At 34.8% G+C, this 18965-nt stretch overlaps 1 protein-coding gene across 2 annotated transcripts in view; it reads left to right on the top strand.

The window, feature by feature from the left end:
• The window catches only part of LOC127646318 (pre-B-cell leukemia transcription factor 1), a 114093-nt gene that overhangs the window by 78538 nt on the left and 16590 nt on the right, over positions 1-18965 (top strand). For both annotated transcript variants that reach the window (XM_052129866.1, XM_052129867.1), the window contains exons 3-5: positions 6762-7006; positions 12214-12404; positions 15817-15952. In XM_052129866.1, coding sequence (XP_051985826.1) covers positions 6762-7006; positions 12214-12404; positions 15817-15952 — 572 coding nt within the window. The remainder of the gene's footprint in view (positions 1-6761; positions 7007-12213; positions 12405-15816; positions 15953-18965) is intronic.

Here is an 18965-nt window from a genome sequence, read left to right as displayed (position 1 = left end):
TTAGATTTCGATATATATATTTATAGTTATAATGTCCCTTTTGCTATCTCCCAGCTAATGCTGTTAATTATACAGGGACCTCCTAACTGTGTACAATATGAAAATAATAATCTTACTAAGTATAATCGATTCATTTTTCATCATTTTTGTCACATTTTAGCTTTTTAAATCAATGTGTTTTATCAATAAATATGTATTGTTTAATCACATAATTTGTACTATTTACAGGTATTTACATTGATTTGTTGAACACATGCTCAAACTCGGTACTGTCTCTTTAAGAAAACCAGCATTTCTGTAAAGAGCGTCTGTAAAGGAGCGCATATTAATGAGACTCAAACAGCTTTATCTCATCAGTGCCATGCCAGTGCTAATGTTTCTTTCTTTATTGTTTTTGATCAAAAACGGAGTGTAAAGAACAGAAAGGGGATTAAAATATACGTTATTTAATGACAAATGGGTAGCGTGGATCTTGTCTTTGGACATACATTACACGGAGCTACTTTTACTCTCAACACACAGTGAAAGGATCTTACTGCTGAATATTTCACCACTATAATACACAATCACTGGTGAGTGAAATATAAACATTTACCAGCCAGCTGCCTAAATATATACATTTTAAGCATCCTTAGTATACAGTGAATACTGCGCAGTATTAAGTAGAAAAATATTCCATTCTGAACATCACCTACTGTCAGTGCTGGGTAGATTACTTCTGAAATGTAATCCGGTACTGATTTGTAGAATTACAGTTTAGATTACACTTTTTAAGAAATCTATTCTGATTAGTTTTGGATTACTTATTGTATGTTTTGCCAGATCTAATCATTAATTTTAAATGCATTTAGTATCAATTAACACTTTTATTAAACATGCGTAAATATAAAATCAAACGCTACACTACAAACAGAATTACTAAATTACTCTCCATCTATTGCTGGTAGCTAATTGGTCATGTGAAAAAATGGCGATAATTATAATCATGTAATCCATAAAAAGTAACTGTAATCTGATTATGCACATTTTAAAATGTAATATTATCCCATACAAGTACTTGATTACGTAATCCAGATTACATGCCATCTGTTACTACCCAACACTGCCTACGTTATATCAGAGCAGCTGTGCTCGTGTCGTTGATATTTGCGCTGTGAAACAATGAACTGTCAATGAGGGGTGACAGTCGAGTCCAAACGCCTGTCACATCATTCCAACAGATGCCGAACCAGCGCAGGATCTGCACGCATGCAGAGAGGAAGTCTCACTCTCTCTTCTGAGCACGTGCAGAACTATAAACAGGATCAGATTCCACGCCAGATCACAATGCCAGATCGCCGCTGAGCGTTGTGTTACAGCACGCTTGTAAAACTGGCGTTTGATTTTATTGTACGTGAAGCTCAATATAACCTCATGAAAATGCTGTGGCTCTTTGTAGAGCTGTTTATGGTTGTATGTACAGATTATTTGTGTTCTTTCCGTTGACTTTTGATTCTTTGCCATTTTTTTTCTCGTTCAAACAAGTATATCGTATTGCGTTTGGCTGGGGTTTTCTGTTCTCTGTCCTTCACTGGCTAAACAGCTTTTCGTTTTAACAGACTGATGGTGGAGATGCTTTGAGCCAAGTAAAATAAACACCAGCGAATGTGAAAGCAGGTCTTGGCAGAGGGGAACTTAATCTCTTCGTGAACGGGGGAATTTTTATGTTCCATTTTCGCTTGACAGTCTAGACGTTTTATAGCGTTGGGAGGAATTCTGTTGGCCTTGAGTTTCCCAGAAGCCTCTCTTGTGCTCACAGTCTACAGTTTTACTTCACCTAAAAGTGTCCTTAAACGTGATAGTGGCATGATTGGCACTTTTGATTCCTTATTCTCAGTTTTTGTAAATCAATATGTGTAACAAGCACCACTCGTGTGTACTTACTTTTATGTTTATTTGTATTGTGTATTTTAAAATCTTGTGTATAGTGTTGACTAATACAAAGTTGACAGTATCACGAAATGTGCATCAAACCAACAACAACAGATGACATCAGTAAACGGAGAAGATACTAAAAAAACAATTATGCAAATGAGGCATTCAATAACTTGTCATACAGTTGGACAGTGTTTAGCTGAGAATCTGCACCTATGAATATAACCTAAATAAATATTTATAGTGCTATTAAACATCTGCAACTTGTGTGATCGATGCATTCGATTCCTTATTGTACGTTTTTAAATATCTATATAATATGTACAAGAAGTACCACTCATTTATTTACTTGTTTTGTTTGTCAATTTTCTTTATTGTTCATAATCTTTTTTGTTTTGCCAACTTATACAAAAGTTACACGTTAGATAAGACAAGCACATTATACAAACACTTCATGCCATCAATAGACCAAAAACATTAAAAACGAAATAAAGTAATTATGCGTTTGAGGCATTTAATAGCTCGTTATACAGTTTCGAAATTTTATACATTCACGTTATGTTTTAAAAGTAGGTCAAATTGTGCATTCTCCTTGTGTAACACAGGCGTCGACATTGTATTTTGGCTTTCAATTAATTTAAGCTGACTGAATACTGTTCAAAATACTCTGGACTGTCATTTAAGGGGTAAACTTCTAATGCACCGAGTCACGTGACACAACAACATGATGTTGATTTCCGTGATGCGCTTCTACAGGCGCAGAGCCAACAAAAGAACCTCTGGAAAGAAAGCGATTTAAGCTCTTTCATTGAAAACTGTTTGGTTTTAAAGATTAGCGTCTCTAGTTTTGTTTGATATGCCGCTTTAAATATTTTAGCATTCTTTTCGGCACTGGCGCGCTGATAAACATGATGTCCACATATGTGGATTTTGGGACATTATTCCCTCAAAAGTTTAAAAAACATGAACACATCTGTGGGTCATTTCGCTTCATTTTAATTTGTTATCACTGTACATGTACAATCCTATTCATTAACATTAGTAAATACATTCCTATATTTACTGTGCATGATCATATTGAGATCATAGGTTCATCCAAAAACTGGAACGATATACTTTCAGAGGGTTTATATGGAGTTAGGATGAAAATAAGGTGCATTTCGAACTGTTCTGAGATCAGTGCAGACAGACAGCACACTGGAGGTTAAGTCATGCACTAAATAGGGAGCAAAGGAGCATCCTATAGCTCTCCTATAACTGTTCTGAGACCAGTGCAGACAGACAGCACACTGGAGGTTAAGTTATTCCCTAAATAGGGAGCAAGGGAGCATCCTATAGCTCTCTATGCAGTTAAGTGCGTTCACTCCTAAAATCTGATCAAAAGTTCAGTTTCAGGCTGCAGATGATGTTTGGATCACTCAACATGTTTGACACACATGGGACAATGATCATCAGTACATAGATTCACCATTTATAATGGATCATTTTATTTGAACATGGTTGACAGTGATTGGATGATGCTGGACATTACTTTCAATCTGAATTAATTATGCTAATTTATGTTGTAATGTCTCTAAACATGAATAACCAACACTCCTGTCTATAGCTTAGTGTTATTTAAAATTTCACAACTTAGTCCCGCTGTCCACATATGAGGACATGCATTTTTTTTTAGGAAAACTATTAGATTTTTTTTTTGCTTGTCACAATTGAGTCTCAAGAAGTTGAAGATTTCAAACTTGTGTTTTGCTAGGAATCTGTCAATTGCCATTAAAATGATAAATGTATTTATTCAAAACAGACACCCTATGTGTTTCTACTTGATCTAAAAGTGCTGTTAAGCTTGTACAACTTGTGTGATGGATTCATTGTTTCCTTATGGTTTTTGGATTTGTATATAATATGTATAATAAGCACCACTCACGTATTTACTTGTTTATTTTTGTTTATTTCAGAGTCGTTTTTGTTCTGTAAACTTATACAAAAAGCATATAGAAAAACACTAGATGGCATCAATAAACATTAAAAACTAAATAATTATGCATATGAGGAATTCAATAACTTTGACAGTTTTGAAACATTCTTTGTTGATTTGTTTTATTGAGGCAAATTCCTGCAATATTAAAATTCTTGCACAAATTCTACCATTGTCTTTACAAACTGCATGTTTTCATAGTAGACGGCACAAGATTATTCTGTCACACTGCCACTGGAATGATTTTTGTTGCCTGCTTCCTTCAGTTTGTTAACTTTTAGTGGTTTAACAAGCTGTGGATGCTCATGAGTTGTTAACTTCATGCAAACGACGTTAGATTCCTCCATGTGTAATAAAGCGAACTTGCTTGTGCCGTATCGGAAAATAACCACCTGCTTTTGATTTTGTTGCATTGTAAGGAATTGAGTTTATTTATTAAACCATTATTATTACCATTATGCATACAAAAATACAAATAATAAATAGTGTAAATCATTTATCCACTTACAAGCCCACTTATAATGTCACTCAAGTTTTCTGGGACCAAAAACGGCCTCATTTAGCTTTTCAAGACCATTTCCAACCCTCTCTCTGACCCGTAGAATTTTGTTCTACTGTGCCTTTAACACTTCTATCTGTAAATGATGCCTTCACATTATTTATTTGGACTTCCAAAAGCATGATAGTTAATCCATGTCATCTGCTAACCCAGCGAGATTTTCCCCATCTGAAGCCAAAACAGCTTTTCAAGTCGAAAGAAATATGTTTCGTTAATGAAACAGGATGTTCTTAGCTCTTTAAGCCCGTTAAGCTCAGCAACACTCCGCCGTGCTCCCGCTGGGTGCAAGACGTGAACCCTTGACCTCTCCTGCTCGCCAACAGTCTTTGCATTTGTATTTTGACTTAAAGAGGAGGTCAGAGTCAGCGTCCCCTCCCAAACCCTCTCCTGCTGGCCACACAGACGGCCTGTTTCTCACCGCTGGGGCGTCCGAAACCGGGCCGCAGCGGTCTGGGGTTAATGCACCGGTGCACGGGGGCTTTGTCTCTGCATTAATGTGCCCCATAATCAGCGTTAAACACGGTAGATGACCATGTCTTAATGTCTGAGAGACATTTTTTACCCATGTGTCAGAACTTGTGAGGAAATGACTTTGTCTACCTTGTTAAATGGATCTGACGTTGGATGAGAGAGGAGAATGTCACTGATAATTAAAATGGACGGATGATCAAAATAGACAGCGGGGTTGTGCGCCACTCACAATTGAATTGAATAGGCCTTTTAAATTCTAATTCAAGTCCTGAGTTTGAACTGTGGTAACAAACAGGAGGCAGAATTGGAATTAAACAAGGTTTTAAGTTTAATGGAAAGAAAGTAAATGAAGGGTGTTTCGTCAACTTTGTGCATTTTAACCATTTCTAGAATCTCGATAAAACGTTTTTCCACACTCACGAGTTTATTTAATTTGTCTACAAAAAATTTCCAAAAGTGTTTATGCATACATCACAGGAGATTTATGTCATTTTTGTCATATGTCATATTGTGTATTCCAATCACAGTGTCATTTCCAGTGCATCTCATATTCTGTATTGTGTTTAATAGAATTATGTGCTGGAAATGACATTATGAACGCTTTTGAAATAAAATGAAATAAAAGCTAATTTCATTTTATTTAACCTAAATACACACAATGAAATAATATTTTTTAACTATTTGCATAATGTGGAAAAATTACACTTTGGTTTGAAATTATGCCTAATAAAAAGTGATATTTCCCTTGATATTTCTTTTGTTTTCACTCTTCGCTGACATTAAAATTGAAAAAAAACAAACACTTGATTAGTGGCAGAATTCTTTGGTGTGCTGTAAATAACGTTATTAAAAACATTTATAGAAATAATTTTCACAGTTTAATATTGAAAGTCAATAATGAATTAAAAATAAATAAAATAAAAATAAAACAATTACATTTGACATAAATTAAGTTAGTTTTAATGGCTTCATATAACACAAATAAAAAAGTTAAAATCTGTTTTATTAAAATCAATCCCTGGATAGCTGATGAAACACCTAGAAATTCACGTTTTATATATATATATATATATATATATATATATATATATATATATATATATATATATATATATATATATATATATATATATTAGGGCTTTCAATCGATTACATAATTACATAGTATGATGATTAATTAATTGAATTAATCGCAATTAATCGCATATATAAATATTTGCAGAGAAAGCCCCTCAAATAACAATAATTCAATATATATAATGATTAAATATTTATAAGCAGTTATATTTAAAGAATTACAAATAACTTATGTATATATAGATATATACTAAATCTGTTTTGGTTTTAATAGTATTGAACTTAGTTTAGAGAAATATGCCCTCTACATGTTGATAATACATCGGGGTGTCCTGTGGGCTGTGACCAATTCTATTCTCATGAATTGAAAGGGAGACTACACTTACATTCACAATGTTGCCCTGCTAGGCAAAGACAGAAATCATTTGAGCTTGTTTGCTTTTGAATGAGTAAACATGTAGAAGTGAGAGTGTGTCATTGTGTGAGTGTTTGTTATAGTACAGAAGATACATCCGATATAAACATAAGGCCCTCTAGTGTCGAACCAGGAGAGCGCAGGGAGGCTCGTACAGAGATTTAGAGGTTTAGTCATATCATCATGAAACTTGGCCATACTCAAAGATGATTTATCCAAAAGTGGGTGATTTGCTGTGGATAGTCTCCTAGAAACAGTATATTTGAAGTCTGTGCTGTCCATCTGTCTCACAATGCATTCGGCGTTACTGAGCTGTTCGACTAACCTTTCCTGCTTTTTTCTCATTGCAGTGTTGAGTATTCGTGGCGCCCAGGAGGAGGAGCCTCCGGATGCCCAGCTGATGCGATTGGACAACATGCTGCTGGCGGAGGGCGTGTCCGGGCCGGAGAAAGGGGGTGGGTCTGCAGCAGCGGCGGCCGCAGCGGCGGCGTCCGGTGGAATTGGAGCCGATAATTCAGCAGAACACTCCGATTACAGAGCCAAACTCTCTCAAATCCGTCAGATCTACCACACAGAGCTGGAAAAATACGAACAAGTGAGATCACACGACACAAATGCATGTGTTCACCCAAAAATGACAATTCTGGCATCATTTACTCACCCTCATGTGGTTCCAAATCTTTAATACTTTCTTTCTTCTACAGAACACAAATGAATGAAAGTGAATGTTTTAATAATATTCTGGCCATTTTTCCATATAGTTAAAAGGAATGAGGACTGGGGATATCAAGCTCCAAAATGACAACAAAATCAAAAACATCGCAATAAAAGTGATTCAGTTCACAAAACCAGTCTGCATTATTTGTTAACGAGTAATTTCAGCTGCAAATGGGTGTTTTTTTGTTTTGTTTTTTATAACTTCTGGGGCCTGGGTAGCTCAGCGGGTATTGACACTGACTATCATCCCTGGAGTCACGAGTTCGAATCCAGGGCGTGCTGAGTGACGCCAGCCAGGTCTCCTAAGCAACCAAATTGGCCCGGTTGCTAGGGAGGGTAGAGTCACATGGGGTAACCTCCTTGTTGTTGCGATTAGTGGTTCTCTCTCTCAATGGGGCGTGTGGTGAGTTATGTGTGGATCGTGGAGAGTAGCATGAGCCTCCACATGCTGTGAGTCTCTGCGGTGTCATGTACAGTGAGTCACGTGATTAGATGCGGAGGTGGAGGCAACTGAGACTTGTCCTCCACCACCTGGAGTGAGTAACTGTACCACCACGAGGACCTACTAAGTAGTGGGAATTGGGCTTTCCAAATTGGCAGAAAAGTGGATAAAATAAAAATAATACAAAAATAACATTTAAACTTTAGGGTTAGTTGTTTTTATATATATATATATATATATATATATATATATATATATATATATATATATATATGAAGTTCTCATTAAAACTGAATTGGAAACTTTTCAAATATCTTTTATGTAGGGATGTCCTGATACCGATACTGGTATCGGAATTGGGTCCGATACCGCACTCATGTAATCGTACTCGTGCTTGCAAAAATGCTTCAATACCAAAAACAGATATCATCAGGCATTAAACAGGAAAGTCAGAATGTCAGTAAATATTCAGCACACAAATTAAAATCACGTTATGTCCTATTGAGATTATTTAGCCCAAAAAGCTGTGAATTAATGAGATAAATATATAGTTTGCAAGTACAGTGTGCTCCAAATGCGAGTTTGTGAACGTTGTTGTGCCGACGCCGGCTGCACGTACCTTTTAAAGCTCCTCCTTGTCTCATACATGGAAACACCTGTCATGAGCATTGAGCGCTCGGTTTGCAGCAGATTACAGTGAACAGAGCGCTCACTTTGTAGCGCAAGGCACATTTATTAATTAAATAGCAGCCTTTTGTGGTTTAATAATAATTTTGAGTCAATTAGCAACCGGCTTTTCCGAATTGACCATCATGACACAGAAACACTTCAAAATAAAAGCTCAGTCAAAATAAAAGCTCAGTCAAAATAAAAGCTCAATATAAATGAAAGAGTACAACAGAAAGATGTGACTACTGTATAGTTATTTAATATGCACTGTTATACTACTACTACCACTAATAATAATAATAATAATAATTAAATAATAATTGTATTATATTTAATATTTAAGCTATATCTCACATCTGTGCTGTTCTGTTGTGCAGCACTTTATTTAATGAAAATAATACAATATTATGTTGTAAATTAATTGTTATTTTTTTCATTTGATTAAAGTTTTAATGAATTCATTTATTTAAACACCATTTTGATGATTAAAAACAAACTCTGTATCAACGAGTACCAACAAAGAAGTATCGTACTCGTTCTCCAATAAATGGTATCGGGACATCCCAACTTTTTTGTATAGATTTGACTTTTTATGCTCTATCCTATACCCAGATTTGAACAAATTATGACATTTTTATTTATTTATTTACTAATGCAATAAATAACTCTATAGAAATACATTTAAAGATATTAACAAAGACAGGGATGACTGAAAGGACATTACAAATGATTTCTGGGCAGTGTGAAATGTAATCTATAATTGTACTTTAGAGGTGTGCCAAGCCAATTAGCAGTTATTATAAGTAACACCCTCCCTCCTTAATTATTACATTTTTTAACTATTATAAGGTAAATAATGAGCAAAATGGAACAAAATTCATATTTAAATATTTATTGTGTTAAAATGACTTCTATAAATGTGTGAACAAACAGTTAATAAACAGTTGTGGCATCATCTCCACCACATAAAATTTTTACCCCTTATAAAGTTTCTTTATAAGTTAGTGTTCTTGTTAACCGAGCGACAGAAGTGTCAGTGAAGAGCATGAAATATAATATAAGTGATATTTGAAGAAAACAAAGAAAAATCAAGGTAAATATCACTTTTAATTGGGCATTGCCAGCTGTAATTTGGCCAAATCATGCAAAAAGTGTGAAAATATAATTGAATTGTGTGTATTTACGATACATAATATGTTTGCTATTAGCCTTAGCAAGACAAAGGAGTCGAGCATTTTATTTTAGTTAAAGGTTAAGACACAATTAATGTCATTTGTGTTTCTCATGATCTTAAAACAGTTTGTTCTAAAGTCTGTTGAACGTCCAGACAGAGTATGCAGAGCTGGAATCTAGACAAAGAGTGTCTTCTTTAAAGAAACACAGAGATAGTCTTGATTTGTTGAACATACTTGATTTGTTACCGTACTTCCATTTGTGTTATTTCATCGTTTTGACTAGTAGTGAAGAGAAGTCACGCTCTCTTAATGGCTGCCATAGCTTTTCAATACTCAAGACTTGAGGACTTTATTGGTTGAAGTCCTCATAATCATCAGGAGTATCGTTTTTAAAGTAGATTTAAAAAATGGTTCCCTCCTGTACTCTCTCTCAGAAGGAAAATAAATCCATCTCTGATGTTGAACGGGAGAAAGAGAGGAGAGCTAATGTACTGAAACACATTCTGGGACAGGGCCAGGTGTCCTCTGTTTGTTTGTTCACTAAAGGACATTTTTAGCTGTCACAAACACTCATGCTGCTCCAAAATCACACGGGCCACCCTGCACATAATCAAAGACATCCCTCATCATCATCATCCTCCTGGAGTGTTTTTGTTGTGTTCGTCCCATGAGCTCTGGTTCTCCTCATGCATCTGTTTGTGTCTCAGTACAGTTTGTGTAATCAGAACTCCAGTGCCAATAAGGACATTTCTGAATATTGAAAATCGTACTTAATTTTATGCATTATAAATCTAGTGCAAATCGCTGTTTTAAGCCTTTAAGCTCGGATAGGCCCACGAGGGAAAAAAGTAAGCGTCAAAATATTAACAACAACAGTCTTGACTCACACATAATATGTCGTTTAAAAGTTTAGAAACTCAACTTTACAATGCATGTAGATATTGTGACCAAAACTGAACAAGTGCTTTGACATTTGCAGACAACTCAGAAGTGCTCCGTTTTGATCATTTATCAAATAGAAATTGCACTGTACAAATTATTGTAATCAGTAAATCATCAAACTGATCAAATAGGCATGTGTCATATGTTGTTGGAAAGCTCTCAAAGAGTAAAATACAACCAGCCTATTTATTTTACTCACAGACAAAAATATAGCAAGTAATAGCTAATTATATGTCTTTGACAATTATGTTGGTGTTGCTTGTATGCTGCATTTTCACTTATAACTTCACATAAATTTAGTAAACAGAACATAAAATATCACATAGTATTACTTAGAGGAAGTGATTATCTTTCAAATGAGCCCACACACAAGGTAATTTGATGCATTGATCATTATATAATCCACACGAAGCACAATGTTACATATGCCCACCAGGAGATGGCGCCAAATATATGACACAGACTCAATGATGACTCAAATGACACAGAATGAAACTCATTCTGTGAAATCTCATGACTAAAATCATGTCTGCATGCTATGCAAACCTTTAGTCATTGTTGTGTTTGCATGTGTAATTAGTTCTTATGTACAATTATTATGTTTTATTTGTTTGGAGAGGCTTTTGGACACATGGAGATGTTTTTGGACACTGTGATAAATTATTTGTGTAATGCTATAGCTTTTGATTGCTTTGTCATATCAACACAAAATCTTTCTATTTTTCAGCAGTTTCTTAGGCTGAGAGTCTCCGCATGTATCATAATCTATATCATTAACAAATGTGAAATGTTTACTTAACAATGACACCAAACACTTGATACCAAACACTTCACCCCTTTTTTTTTTTTTTTTTGTCGAGTTATAAGCTCTTTAATTTTGTGTATGCCACTGAAACAGGAAATCTTTAAAAACACCTTCAGAGCTTAAAGGGTTACTAAAACATTTATGAGTGTTTTAGTGTTGTGTTTAAGATATTTACACATTAGGGTCATTTTTGAGCACATCAGTAAATTTAACAACATGCAAAAATGGCATTAAAGCTAAGTATACTGTAAGTTAGTGCTGGTACTGATACAGATTTCCTGAATCGATTTGATTCTGATTCACAAGCATTCTATTGCTCTATTTTATTTCAGTTATCTCCATTTTGCTGACATATTAAATAAATTCTGTCTCAGCTAATGCAGTTAATTATACAGGGGTGGGCGGGGCTTCTAACTTGGTACATTACAAAAAATATAGATTTTACAAATTTTATTTTATCATTAGTTTCCCATCATTTTGGTCACATTTAGCTGTACAAATCCATATATTGTTAGTATTTATTGTTTCCATGCACAATTTGCACTATTTACAAGTATTTGGATTGACTTGTAAAACACGCGCTAAAACAGTACTGTCTCTTTAAGAATAGCGTCAGTTCAGCGAGTGTTTCAGTTGAGCGCATATTAACGAGAGTTGAGTCATCCAACTTTTTTACGCATTCATACTATATGTGATTAGAATTAAAAGTTTCTATTTTTGTTATTTTTAATCAACAACTGACTGTAATGAACAGAAAGCGTTTTAAATATGCTTTGTCAATGACAAATGGATTGTTTAGCAAACTAAATGAAATATGAGAGAGAAACAAATGTAGATAAACCAGTCGACCTCACTATTCAACCAGTCGGTTGTTGGACAACTAGTCAAGTGGTCGACCACTGTGACCTATCCCTACTTTGTGAGGAACAGACCTAAATCATTATTCTAAGTGATGTGAAAGTCCTATGGGTTTGGGAATGACATGAGGGCAAATGATTCTCTCTTTTAATCTGTTCTGCAACGTGTGTCTCTGTTTGTTTCTCTCTGTCCAGGCGTGTAACGAGTTCACAACTCATGTTATGAACCTGCTGAGAGAGCAGTCTCGCACGCGGCCCATCTCGCCCAAAGAGATAGAGCGCATGGTGAACATCATCCACCGCAAGTTCAGCTCCATTCAGATGCAGCTGAAGCAGAGTACCTGCGAAGCCGTCATGATCCTGCGATCTCGCTTCCTTGATGCCAGGTCAGTGCTCTACTGCTATACACCATTAACCGTGATTTGCTAATTGCCTTGGAGTGCAACAGTCTGGTTCCTGAAGTTAAAATCTTATTCATTGTTTCCATAGGGGAATAGATTTGTAATGTTATCTTATTAACATTTACAGACAGATCATGAGCTCTGAGGTTGTTAATTGATGGTGTTTGCCTCAGTTGAAGCCATCAGTAAAATATATGTATAATAGCAGAATTTCTGGTTATACACTATGCATAATCCTCGACACAGATCCACCAGTCAGAGAATCGCAGCCAATAAAGTGCACCAAAAGAGCTCTGCAGTGACCGCCCACTCCCATGCCGCACTGCGAATGGCACAATCGACTCTCAAATTACTTTTGTAATAGTATACATCTGAATATGTTGCAATACACTTAAAATATACCGTTTCTAACCTTATAATCAACAAATTTAAATCAATGGTTTGATATTTTTTCCATTGTTTTTTCCATTGTCTGACTGATTTTCAAATACTTTTGTGCTTCAAATCAAAGTTTGTAATGTTGTGATTCACCTCAGGAGTTAGTTCAGTTCAAAGAATGCTTTTATGAAGTACAGAAAAAAACACTTCTGGAATCAAGACGGCTAAAAAAAGGCAGCGGGCACTGTTGCCAGGAAGTACTACAGGAAGGGATTTTCTCATTCTAGAGAGCAGTTGATTGGACAAAAATGTGAACATGCCCCTGAGTTCAATATTTTTGGTTTGGCTGAAAGAGAAAGACTGTCAAATTTAAGTACGTAAAAGTTATTTTTGTCAACTTTTTTGATGACAGAGATGGACTAAAGGCCACAAAACTCCAATTTTGAGTTCAGGGGGTCTTTCAAGTGTTCCTGTTAAGGAAAAAATTCATTTAAAAAGGTGAAAAACTTAGTGACCATAAAACATTTTAACCAGTTACAGACTTGAGATTAGAAGTAGGCCAATATATCGGTTTTACCGAGTAATCGGTGCTATAGTTGCTTTTTGGAACGATCAGTTATTGACAAAAATCTATGCCGATAGTTGACAATAGTTTTATCCTTCTCCGTGTTCCTCTGATAATTCGTTTTTTTTATTGAAGCGAGGACATGCAAAGAAAAATGCGACTATATGGAAATGTCCCTCGTCAGCACATACATTGTGTCTTCAACTTCATATATTGTTAAAAATTTATAATATATAGACTTAAAAAGCTTTATTTGGAAATATTAAATATAGGGCATTTTAACGGAGCCAAGTCTCTGTCATTTCAAAATAAGAGTCCCCTGTGTGTTTCAGGCTTGTTTTGTTTGGTGTTATAAATTCCACGTCTTGGAATATTGTTTGAAAAATAAACTATATCTGGGATTTTATTCATTTTGGACTCTATGTTTGTACTGACTAAGAATATGCTGTAACATTATAGAAATTGATTTTAAAAACGATCTGCCGATTAATCGGTTTTCCACCACCTTAGGTATCGTCAAAATCCACTATCGGTCGACCTCTACTTAAGATATGTTAAGATACTTATTATTTCAGAAAAGCCTTTACTTGATTGCTTAATGTTTATATTATGTACTTTTTTAATTGTATATACGGTGTCTTGTTTTTTGCTATGTAAAGCACCTTGAGAATCTACCTTTAAATGCACTATATAAAAATAAAATTAATTGTTATTATAATATGCACTGTCCCTTAAAAATGTCAAACTAATTTACATTTTAACCTAAAATCTTGACGTTTATTTAAAAAAAAAAAAAAAAAGCCATAGACTATCCACCTGCAGAGTGTTTCTTTTCTACCGCATTTGCTTTGTGCGTTTGAGCACAAATCCATGCATAACGAAACCTCACATTCCCATTCTATTCCTCTCCATGGATAAGCCCGTAACTGCCACATCCATGTAAACGGACGCGCCTGCAGTTTATTTGCACAGATTTGAACACGTTTCTGCAATGCATTTCCCTGTTTCTGATCCCCCTCTCACTCCCTAAGGGAGTCAAGGGCCCCAGACCTGCTCTCTCAGGGCCGCATCCAAACCCACACACGAGTCCATCCCGTTTTCAGTCTAATCACTTGTTCTCTTTGAAACATGCCTGGGATTTGCATACATTTCTTGGAGGATAAATCACGCTGCGAGCCTTGAGTCGGAGGCATAACATTTAAATAAGGCTCATGTTTGCTTGGAGCATGCTCACTTCCTCCGATTAATCCCCTCTCCGGTTGAGACCACGCTGTGTTTCATTTGCATATTGTGAAGAGGGTTTTGGGAAGAAATCGGCTCACCCTCTGTTCCGGCCCTTAAGTGCTGCATGTGTAAAACCCCTGAGATGAGCTCTGTACCCGCAGATGAGTAATGCCAAGAGCAGGTTCAGTTCATTGGCATAAAGCGCTTCTCTGTCTAGTATGTGTGGGGTCTGCTTTATCCCTTCTTTTCAAAAAATAAACCATCTGCTTGCAGAATTTGTCTTTGCTCATTTGAATGCCGATGACACATTCCACAAATATGGTACAAAATATCACCTAAAACTAACAAATGATGCAAAAAAATGTGCTTAACCTTCAAAAAATGTTCATTAATCTAAGAAAATCTAAATGACATATTATCTGTTTTATTTAATATTTATTTATGAGAGGTTTTCGATTTTTAGCTCTGTTACCAAACTCTGAGACGTGTCTGAGTATGGAGCTAAAACAGTGACAAAAGTATATTAATCCGAATTCTAGAAATGTGGCCGTTTACAAAATTAAAAATTGTTAGCATATTTTATACATTTGTTTAGAGGTGGAATTTAGCTGTTAATATTCAGATTATAAAGTTACGGGTGAATATTTTCAGACTCTGAATACAAATCTCTAAAATTCAGATCGTAACAGACAAGGCCAAAGGTCAAGCTTTCCCATAACAAATATCTGCTGTTTAAAATTAAATATTTATAAAATACACCACAAAAATCTTCAATTTTGTTAATTTCACATGTTTAGAATTCAAAGTAGCAAAATTCAAATATTTTTTGAATTTGAATACTTGTTCTAGCTCCATATTTGAGTGCAATTAAACCTGCAATATGTTTAAAAATTGACCAAATTAAATATAATTATTGTTGTCCCAACATGCAGTGAAAAGGGTCCCAATGATGTCACTTTGTGTGTCACAATTTTATAGAATCTTTTTCATTTTTTTACAGGGTGTCAGATCATGCCTTGATAGGGTTGCACAAAATCACCAGACATTTGATGTTTTTTAAACTAACGACTTTTCATGCTATGCATAATTTTATGTTAGATCATTTCTAAATTGTAGATTTTTTTTAGAAATAAAGTTTATAAAATATCTAATAGTTCTTATTACAAAAAAACAAGCATTTTCATTTAAAAAAATAACAAAACTGCTCATTGTGTCACACTCTCTGCACAGGAGAAAAAGACGAAACTTCAATAAACAGGCCACAGAGATCCTGAACGAATATTTTTACTCTCATCTCAGTAACCCGTATCCTAGCGAGGAGGCTAAAGAGGAACTAGCCAAGAAATGCTCCATCACAGTCTCACAGGTAAGACATTCCAATGCCATACAAACCATTAATTATTTACCATCATCCCTGTAAAAATGCCCAAATATTCCCTTGCAATAAAGTATTATGGTTGTACCATAGTTCAGTAATATTATCAGATGCCAACACCATAGACAGACAGAGAGATAGATAGACAGATAGATAGACAGACAGACAGACAGGCAGGCAGGTAGACAGACAGACAGACAGACAGATAGATAGATAGATAGAGAGATAGAGAGACAGACAGACAGATAGATAGATAGATAGATAGATAGATAGACAGACAGACAGACAGATGATAGATAGACAGACAGACAGACAGATAGATAGATAGAGAGATAGAGAGACAGACAGACAGATAGATAGATAGATAGATAGATAGATAGATAGATAGATAGATAGATAGATAGATAGATAGACAGACAGACAGATGATAGATAGATAGACAGACAGACAGATAGAGAGACAGATAGATAGATAGATAGATAGATAGACAGACAGACAGACAGACAGACAGACAGACAGACAGATAGATAGATAGATAGATAGATAGATAGAGAGAGAGATATATAGATAGATAGATAGATAGAGAGACAGACATACAGACAGATAGATAGACAGACAGACAGACAGACAGACAGATGATAGATAGATAGACAGACAGACAGATAGAGAGACAGATACATAGATAGATAGATAGATAGATAGATAGATAGATAGATAGATAGATAGATAGATAGATAGATAGATAGATAGATAGATAGACAGACAGACAGATAGATAGATAGAGAGATAGACAGGCAGACAGACAGATAGATAGATAGATAGATAGACAGACAGACAGACAGATGATAGATAGATAGACAGACAGACAGATAGAGAGACAGACAGATAGATAGATAGGTAGATAGACAGACAGACAGACAGACAGACAGACAGACAGATAGACAGACAGACAGATAGAGAGACAGACAGACAGACAGATAGATAGATAGATAGATAGATAGATAGACAGACAGACAGACACACAGAGAGATAGATAGACAGATAGACAGTGTTTACTTGCTACTTAAAAGAATACTATTGAACATAGTACGTTTAAAAAATGATGAAACAGAACTGTAAAATGCCTTGATACTTTTTTTACGCATTTGTCTCAAAACCTAGTGAGCTGACTACATAAGACAGCATTTTTTGGGGGGAAGAAACATACAGATGTTACTTAAAGGAGCTATTTTGAGCTTTAAAAATACTTTTGTTGGTGTAACCTAAAATATTATTAATAAGCACAGATTTAAAAAAATAAATAAATACAAATATAATACGAAGGTCTAATTAAAACTAAATCGGGAAATTTGTATCAGGCCTTTTATTATTGCTACTTTTCAAATGCCTTTAATGAATAGATTTGACTGTTTTTACTTTGTCCCAGACCCATACTTTCAATATTAAACTATGAAAATCCATTATTAAAATACAAAAGATCACATGTTTAAAACTATGATCATATAGTTTTAAAATTGATTGAAACAATTTTTCAAAAATTACAACTGTCCCACAGTTGTTGCGTCATTTCCACCACACCAAAATATTTTGCCCTAATAAAGTGTTTTTTCGAAAGTCAGTGTACTTGTTAGACAAGTGGACAAAAAACTTTTTATTGGAATTTCTTTCACGCAATTTCTATAATAAATCATATTTAATCATGTCTATTTAAGATGCAAAAAAAGGTTAGCTGTGAAATTAGCCTTAATAAACAAAGGAGTAGTAAGACATTCATTTTTAAAAAGCATTAAAAATGTAATTTCCATCAGCGTCATTTATAGCACAAAATTCTATTAAACACAAAACGGAATTTGAGATGTGCTGGAAATGACATTCAGAACAAAATGACGTAAATCTCCTGTGTTATGCATGTACATACAGAGTTGGACATTATTAGTAGACAAATTAAACAAACTAGTGAGAATTTGAAACATCTTTTAATTGAATTTAACCTATTAGAAATTCACAAGGCTAAAAATGCCTGAAGTTCAAGACATTTTTAAGTTACCTGACAAATATTTTGTACAGTGTGTTTTTAAATGTGCCTATGAAGCTCAAATGTAATTGCTGTCTTTTTTAAATTGTTTAAAGTGCTGCTAGTAACAACTTGTTAAAACCTGAAACATTGTACAACTTATATTACTGATGAAAAAAAATCTATTTGAAACTATAAAAACTTTGAGTAGAATCAAGTAGAAATGACAAATCTTATTATTAAATAAGTAACATGGAACAAAAGATGCTGCTATAATAATACAAACATATTTTACACCTTATTTGTTACTTTCTACCTCTATTTATGCTTTGCAAGTGAAATCTAAAAGTTATAAAGTCATAAATGAAACCATGTGTAACTTAAAAAGAAAATCAAGGAAAACTAAATAATTTGCAGCATGGTGCTAAATGGCTCTTAGCATTTTTTATCTGCCGCGCTACATGCATAATTCTTCCTAAACTATTTAATGCATTTATCTGAATTTATTGTATGATGCATTTGGGTCTGTATCAGTTCAACGCTGCGAGTGTGAGTGATGACTGCTATGGGTTTGTAATATAGAAACACCTTTTCCCTCTCGCGGGAACAGCAGGTTTAGCCGCGGGATTGATTAGCTTTTAATTGTAATAACGTTTATCATTAGCACAGAGATTCTTCCACTGGTGTATAAACAGTAATGAACATTAGTGTGTGTTCAGTGGTTCTGTCAGTGTGTATTGTGATCAGAGCTGCCAGCTCGTTTTTATAGGGGATCATTTTATATTGCAGCTAATGACATGTTTGTAGTGTTTGTGTCCATCATGATCAGAACTGTTTTGTGTGCATCACAAGCCTTGTTTGTTTGGTCAATGCTTTTGTGCTTATAATAGTGATAGATGGATGTATCAGTCTGGCCGAGAAACTGGACCCTTTTCACATACTGTGATGCCGCCTTATTTAACTTTTTAACTTTTTTATATATATTTTGTA

This window comes from Xyrauchen texanus, chromosome 7, assembly GCF_025860055.1.
Source record: "Xyrauchen texanus isolate HMW12.3.18 chromosome 7, RBS_HiC_50CHRs, whole genome shotgun sequence".
Lineage (NCBI taxonomy): Eukaryota > Metazoa > Chordata > Actinopteri > Cypriniformes > Catostomidae > Xyrauchen > Xyrauchen texanus.
Note: the sequence above shows the minus strand (reverse complement) of the source record. Positions and strands in the feature narration are given on the sequence as shown.